Below are 7,871 nucleotides of genomic sequence, written 5' to 3' on the forward strand. Positions count from 1 at the left end.
GATGCTCCCAATCAGGGAGCACGGAAATATATAAAGCAATTACTAAGAAAACTAAAGGGAGAAACAGACCAAAACACTATCGTAGTAGGGGACCTAAATACTCCACTGTTGGATATGGACAGATCATCCAAACAGAAAATCAATAAGGAAATAACATCCTTAAATGACATATTAAACCAACTGGACATAACTCACATTTACAGAGCCTTCCATCTCAAAATAGCTGCTTATACACTCCTCTGTAGTGCACATGGAACATTCTCGAGAATTGACCACATACTGGGACACAGAGATAGCCTCAATAAATATAAGAAGGTTGAAATCATACCAACCATATTCTCTGATCATAATACTTTGAAACTAGAGATCAACCACAAAAAGAAATCAGGAAGAACCACAAATACATGGTGATTAAATGACATGCTACTGAAGAATAACTGGGTCAGAAAAGAAATAAAAAGAGAGATCAAGAGATACACAGACGAATGATAATGATAGTACAACATATCAAAACTTTAGGGACATTGCAAAAGTGGTCATAAGAGGAAAGTTCATATTATTACAGGCCTACCTCCAAAAACAAGAACGAGCCCAAATAAACAACCTAATGCTTCATCTTAACAAGATAGAAAAGAAAGAACAAATGAAGCCTAAAGTCAGCAGAAGGAAAGAAATAATCAAAATTAGAGCAGAAATAAATGAAACTGAAAACAAAATAACAATAGGAAAAATAAAATGCAACAAAGAGCTGGTTCTTTGAGAAGGTTAATAAAATTGACAAACCCCTAGCTAGACTCACTAAAGAAAAAAGAGAAAGGACACAAATCAACAAAATCAGGGATAAAGGGGAAATTACAATTGATATTACAGAAATACAAAGGATCATACAAGAATATTATGAAAGAGTATATAACACCAAATTTAATAACCTAGAAGAAAGGGACCAATACTTAGAAAAATACTTCCTTCCTAGACTGAATCAAGAAGAACTGGAAAATCTAAATAGACTGATCAGCAGTATGGAAATTGAAATGATCATCAAAAACCTACCAAAAAGTAAAAGTCCAGGACCAGATGGCTTCACCAGTGAATTCTACCAAACATTCAAAGATTTAATACCTATTCTCCTCAAACTCTTCCAAAAAATTAAAGAGGAGGCAATACTTCCCAACTCATGTTATGACTCCAATATTAACCTGATACCAAACCTGGTAAAAGTAACACAAAATAGAAAACTACAGAACAATATCTCTTATGAACACAGATATAAAAGTCCTAAATAAGATACTAGCAAACTGAAGACAGCAACATATTAAAAGGATTATACACCACAATCAAGTGAGCTTCATCTCAGGGGCACAGGGATGGTTCAACATACGCAAATCGATTAATGTGATACACCACATAAACAAATTAAAAAGTAATAATATCAATATATACAGAAAATCCTTTGACAAGATACAGTATTGATTTATGATTAAAACAGTTAATAAAATGGGTATCAGGAAGAAAGAATCTTTATACAATAAAGGCCACATGTGACAAACCCTCAGCCAACATTATACTTAATGCTGAAAAACTAAAAACCTTCCCTCTAAGATGAGGAACAAGGCAAGGCTGTCCACTGTCGCCACTGTTATCCAATATAACATTGGAGGTCCCAGCAAGTGCAATCAGACAAGAGAAAGATACAAAAAGCATCAAAACAGGAAATGAAGAAGTCAAACTGTCACTATTTGTGGATGACATGAAAACCCAAAAGCCTCTACAAGAACACTACTAGAAACAATAAGCGAATACAGTAAAGTTTCTAGATACAAAAATAACGTTACTGGATACAAAAAGTCCGTAGCATTCTCATATTTTAATAATGAATTGTCAGCAAAATAAATGAAAAAATAATTATTTTTACAATTACTACAAAAAGAATAAAATCCCTTGAAACAAGTGTAATGAAGATCTTGAAAATCTAAGCAGACTGATCAGTATTATGGAAATTGAAATGATCATCAAAAACCTACCAAAAAGTAAAAGTCCAGGAACAGATGGCTTCACCAGTGAATTCTATCAAACATTCAAAGAAGATTTAATACCTATCCTCCTCAATCTCTTTCAAGAAATTGAAGAGAAGGCAATACTTCCCAACTCATTATATGAGGCCAAAATTACTCTGATACCAAAACCTCGTAAAGATAACACAAAAAAAGAAAACTACAGACCAACATCTCTCATGAATACAGATGCAAAAATCCTAAATAAGATACTAGGGAACCTAATACTATAACATGTTAAAAAGATTATACACCACGATCAAGTGGGCTTCATCCCAGAGGCACAAGGATGGCTCGACATACTCAAATAGATTAATGTGACACACCATATAAACACATTAAAACGTAAGAGTCAGATGATCATATCAATAGATGCAAAAAAAGCCTTCGACAAGATACAGCATCCATTTATGATCAAAAACACTTAACAAAATTGGTATAGAAGGAAAGTACCTTAACATAATAAAGGCCATCTATGACAATCTCTCAGCCAACATTATACTTAATGGTGAAAAACTAAAAACTTTCCCTCTAAGATCAGGAACAAGGCAAGGCTGTCCACTATCACCCCTGTCATTCAATGTAACATTGGAGGTCTTAGCGAGTGCGATCAGTCAAGAGAAAGATATAAAAGGCATCCAAATAGGAAACTAAGAAGTCAAACTGTCTCTATTTGCAGATGACATGATTCTCTATAGAGAACACTCTAAAGAGTCCACAAGAACACTACGAGAAACAATAAGCAAATTCAGTAATGTTTCTGGATATGAAATCAACGTTAAAAAATCCATAGCTTTCCTATATTCTAATAATGAAGTGTCAGAAAAAGAAGTGGAAAAAATAATTCCTTTTGCATTTGCAATAAAAAGAATAAAATACCTAGGAATAAATTTAACAAAACATGTGAAGGACCTATATAATGTAAACTACAAGAACCTATTAAAAGAAATCGAAGAAGATACAAAGAAATGGAAAGATATTCTGTGTTCTTGGATTGGAAGAATCAACATAGTTAAAATGACCATATTACCTAAAGCATTATACAGATTTAATGCAATCCCCATCAAAATCTCATCAACATTTTTTTTTAAAGAAATAGAACAAAAAATCATCAGATTTGTCTGGAAGCACAAAAGACCCCGAATTGCCAAAGCCATCCTGAGAATAAAGAGCAAGGCTGGAGGCATCACTCTGCTTGACTTCAAATTATACTACAAATTGACAATAATCAAAACAGCATGGTACTGGCAGAAGAACAGACACACAGACCAGTGGAACAGAATCGAGAGCCCAGAAGTAAACCCTTCTATGTTCTTTCAACTGGCTTACTAATCTGTCTCAATGTGATACAGATTAAAAAGAGAAAATAACCAAATTTAATTACATATGGAAATACTATACACAGGATAGAGTCAGAAACCTCACATATATGAGAGGTTCAGAGACAGAAAGGTAAAATGAGGTATATATGACATCTTGAGCGGAGGAATGAGATAAGGCACCAGAGGCTTTCGAGGGGAGGAGAGTAGTTTGCAGGATGATAAGAAGAGCAGATGTTCAGTAATTAGATGTTTGCCCTGCTATATAGATAGGCCATAATAAGTTTTTTTCTGGTAATAATTCTTATCATGGGCAAGGCCCCCAATTTAAATTCTTTAAGAGAGAAGTAAAAGTTTCTTTTGAGCCTGAAGGGTCTCAATTGCCATCAGCTGAAAATAATCCACAAGCCAAAGTGGCACATCTTGGGGAGGCCTGTTTTGAACCCCTTCAAGTCCCAAATTGGAAATAACACAAAAGTCCATCAATAGGAGAATGGGTAATTGATAATAGCATATTTCTTCAATGGAATATTACAGAGCATTGATAAAAAATAAACTACTGACACATGCAACAAGATAAATGAATCTTACAGCCATAATGGTGAGTGAAATCAGCCAGACACAAGGATATATATTGTATGATTCAATTTACATGAATTTTAAAAACAGGCAAAATTAACTAATGGTGACAGAAGTCATAGTAGTAGTTACCTGGGGGAAGGGGTTCACTGTAAACTTTATGGTGTGAAGGAACTACTTCATATCTTGGTATGTATGGTGGGAACATGGATATATATGTGGCAAAAACTCAGCCTCGTACAAATTACTGTATTTATATTATACTTCAATAAAAAGGTTAAAGAAAAGATAACTAAAGACCCATCCCATCCATGCCACTGTGCACTCCAAATTAAACAAAAAAATGAATACAAGCATAAACAGAGCATGTACTCTAACAATCTAGTCCAGGCTACTTACTCGACTAAGTCTCTTTGCTTACATGACTCAGTCTTTGTCATCTGAATGAACTGTATAATTGTTCTACCAACAGCCACCCATTGTGTGCCTGAGTACAACTTTCTAAGAGAATCAGCAGTAGGCTAGGGCTTGGCAATGAACATTATCACTTTTAAAATAGTAAGGCCTCTTAATTGGCTTGCAGTCAAAGATTGAAAAATACCCCACCAAACAGTCTCAGTGCCCATAGGATTTTGTCCTGCTGAGTTGGTAATACTCATTTTCGTTTTATACAGGAAGAAATTTGAGCAAAGGAAAGTTAAAGAGCTATTTCAAGATTATGTTGCTATCAGTATCTGATTGGGAAATAGAATTAAAATCTACCAAATAAGAAGTTGCTCTGTGATATGAATTAGAGAAGACAAGAAAGGAGAGAAGGAAACATTTATAAAACAAGGAATATTACCAGGAAATCCAGGAAGGCCTGATTGTCCTTTTGCTCCAGGGGTCCCTGGTAATCCGGGCAAACCGATATCTCCCACAGAACCTTTCATACCAGGGTTCCCTGGGTATCCAGGCAGACCAGGTTCACCCTAAAAACATGTATAAAAAATAAAACTGAAGTATCTCCATTACTTAAATTATATAACAAAGTATTATTTATAGAACTTTTACTATATGTCAGGGACTCTGCTGAGCTCTTTACATAAATTGCTTCATTTTATCATAGCGATTCAGCTACTAAGTGGTGGAGTCTGGATTTGGATCTAAATAATTTGATTTCAGAATCTGTGACTGTCATCCTTAGTGTGCTACAATAAAATTCATTGCTTACAATAAATACGTCAAACAATAGCTACAGTAGTTCTTACTGCAAAAGGTTAATTTCATTGTAACAAAAAAAGGTCTATTAGTTCTTCAGTGAATATCTCAAATCCTATTTCCTCCATGTAGCCTTCTATGACAAAGAAAGTTTATCCTAGAAATTTAATGTAGGTTCTTATTCTGTCATGTCTATACTGGTTTCATATATGCATGTCTTGACACTTCAACTACACCGAAAATTTATTTGGGGTCGGAGACAATTCAAATATAACCATTTTTGCTCAATGAACATTTGCATTATGTTTTCTTCTAATAGAGCCTTAGAAAAATTCATACCCACTTTCACAATTAAAACAAGATTTTTCCCCAATAACAATGGAAACATGTCATAACTTTATATCTACCAGTGTTCACTGCTCTGCTCATGATGACAATGACCTCTCCAATAAAGTGCTCATGTTCAATATTACCTACTAAATACTTCCTTCTTCATTTAGAACTTATGATTGTCTAGGCAAATAAGATCCTCTGTTTGTTACTCAACTGCTTCTGCATTATAGTAAAAGCTTTTTAAACTAATGCCTTTTACATCCCATTAAAAAATAATAAAGAGTCATGGGCTAGGAATACATACATAGATCTATATATGTATATATAGATCTCTCTCTCTCTCTCTCTCTCTCTCTCTCTCTCTCTCTATCTCTCTCTCTCTGAAAATAAAAGTGTGTGTGTGTGTGTGTGTGTGTGTGCCTCTCATAATAAGTATAAAAATTAAATTTTGGGTTGAATTTGTTCCATCTTAGGTATCTACACAGAAAAGCTTTGAGTAAAATATCATGATTCTTCTTTATATTCATGAACCAATGACATTTATATGCCAAAATAAAAAAAAAAAGAAGAAAATTCAGATATTCTCCTAATGGTAAGCATGAAATGCAGTAGACAAACTCCTGATTATTTATGATAAAGTATATGAAATTCTACAAATAACACCAATCTATAATTTCAACCAGCACTTGTTCCCTAATATAGTTCTTCCCAATACCCTATGCCCCTAATCCTTCAAACCAAGTAAACCATGAAAAGAAAGTAAATATTTCACTAGAGATACTAAAAAGGACTAAAATTTGCTAGTTTAACTTTTATTTAAGCTATTATTATTTATATCCACTTGTAAAGAAAAAAAATGAGCTTCAAATAGGATAATCAAGAAGAGATATAAAAGAAGACAGTACTCAGAAAACCAACAAACTGATGAGGAATTCTGTAAATCACTCTGAGAATGGATAATTGTAATGTATTTACACTTCCAGCAAAAGCTAGACATGTCTGAGTACACTTTAACTGGAAATATCTACATTTGTTCTAATGTCAGGCTTTGACATATTTTTAAATTTAGATATAATTGACTTATTATATTAGTTTCAGGTGTATAACATAATTTGTTATTTGTACATATTTGTAAAATGATCACCACAATAAATCTAATTAACATCTATCACCTTATATAGTCACAAAACTTTGTTTTTGTGATGAAAACTTTTAAGATTTACGTTCTTGGAAGAGAAAAAAATGGCATAGATGATAGAGGCTCTGTTCATCCTTCTGGTGACCAAATCAAAATTGCGACAGAAACAAGGAGGAAACAGCAAGGAAGATCACCTGGGATCTAGATGAAGAAGCCATGCAACTAGAGAGAAATCTAAGAAATCACCCTGCAACAACAGAAGGTAGGATGCAGCGAGGACTCGAGGCTGCCTGGTTCTGAGTGGCTGAGTGGGACAGAGGCTGTAGCAGCGGCAGCAGAGTCGGCACCTGTGGGTGCCTCTGAAAGGGGCTTTGTCCCCTTTAAGTGGACATTCCCGGTGATAGACCTGCTCGCTCTGAGCACCAGCACCACTTTGGCTGCGCAGGGATCATCAGGGACTTACAGGGGGGCACTGAGTTCTTGGAATGAAGGCCAAGGCAAGTCTTGCTCTGTACATAAGTGCCAGTGGTATCCATTGTTCCTCTGTTGAGCCCTCCCCACTTCCAGTGTTTGGACTCAGCACTACCATAGCAGAGACGTCATCAAATTGGATAACAGAGGTCGCTCCTCCCAGAGGATTCTCTGAAACTCTGCCTCCCCAAACTTGCACCCCACCCAAGCCACATCCAGGTGTGTCCTCTGCAAGTCAAGTGCCCATTGCTGAGCAGCACCTAGACTCTCTCACTCTGGTGGCAGCTGACCATGGTTTCTGGTGAGGCCTCTTGAGGCGACTATAAGCACAGCATCTGTGTATTGCTTGCTGAAACTTAACAGGTGGCCCCAGAGGGGCAGAGGCTTGGACTAAATTTGGCCTGCAGCTGAATCTCTCTCAGGACTGTGCCACTGGACACCTACCACACAAAACCGCACTAATAAGACCGGGAGACTTAAGAGCTTTGCTTACTACATAGAGACTGACACAAAAAGGCAGCCAAAATGGGAAGAAAAAGAAGCAGAAACCATATGAGAGAACAAAACAGAGATACAGGAATAATGGAGTCAAGTAATCTAACAGATGCAGAGTTCAAAACACTGGTTATAAAGATGTTCAGTAAACTTAAGGGAAGTGTACATGAACTCAGTAAGAACTTTAACAAAGAGATTAAAAAAGCCATGAAAATGGAAATGGAAATTATAAAAGAGCACCAGTCAGAATGAAGAACACGTTATCCGAGAGGAAGCGTATGTTAG

At 35.7% G+C, this 7,871-nt stretch overlaps 1 protein-coding gene across 6 annotated transcripts in view; it reads right to left on the reverse strand.

The window, feature by feature from the left end:
* Positions 1-7,871, reverse strand: part of COL4A5 (collagen type IV alpha 5 chain) — a 246,222-nt gene that overhangs the window by 31,897 nt on the left and 206,454 nt on the right. For all 6 annotated transcript variants that reach the window (XM_015591652.2, XM_015591651.2, XM_015591650.2 and 3 more), the window contains exon 37: positions 4,794-4,920. In XM_015591652.2, the coding sequence (XP_015447138.1) occupies positions 4,794-4,920 (127 nt within the window). The remainder of the gene's footprint in view (positions 1-4,793; positions 4,921-7,871) is intronic.

Source organism: Pteropus alecto, unplaced genomic scaffold (genome assembly GCF_000325575.1).
Source record: "Pteropus alecto unplaced genomic scaffold, ASM32557v1 scaffold246, whole genome shotgun sequence".
NCBI lineage: Eukaryota > Metazoa > Chordata > Mammalia > Chiroptera > Pteropodidae > Pteropus > Pteropus alecto.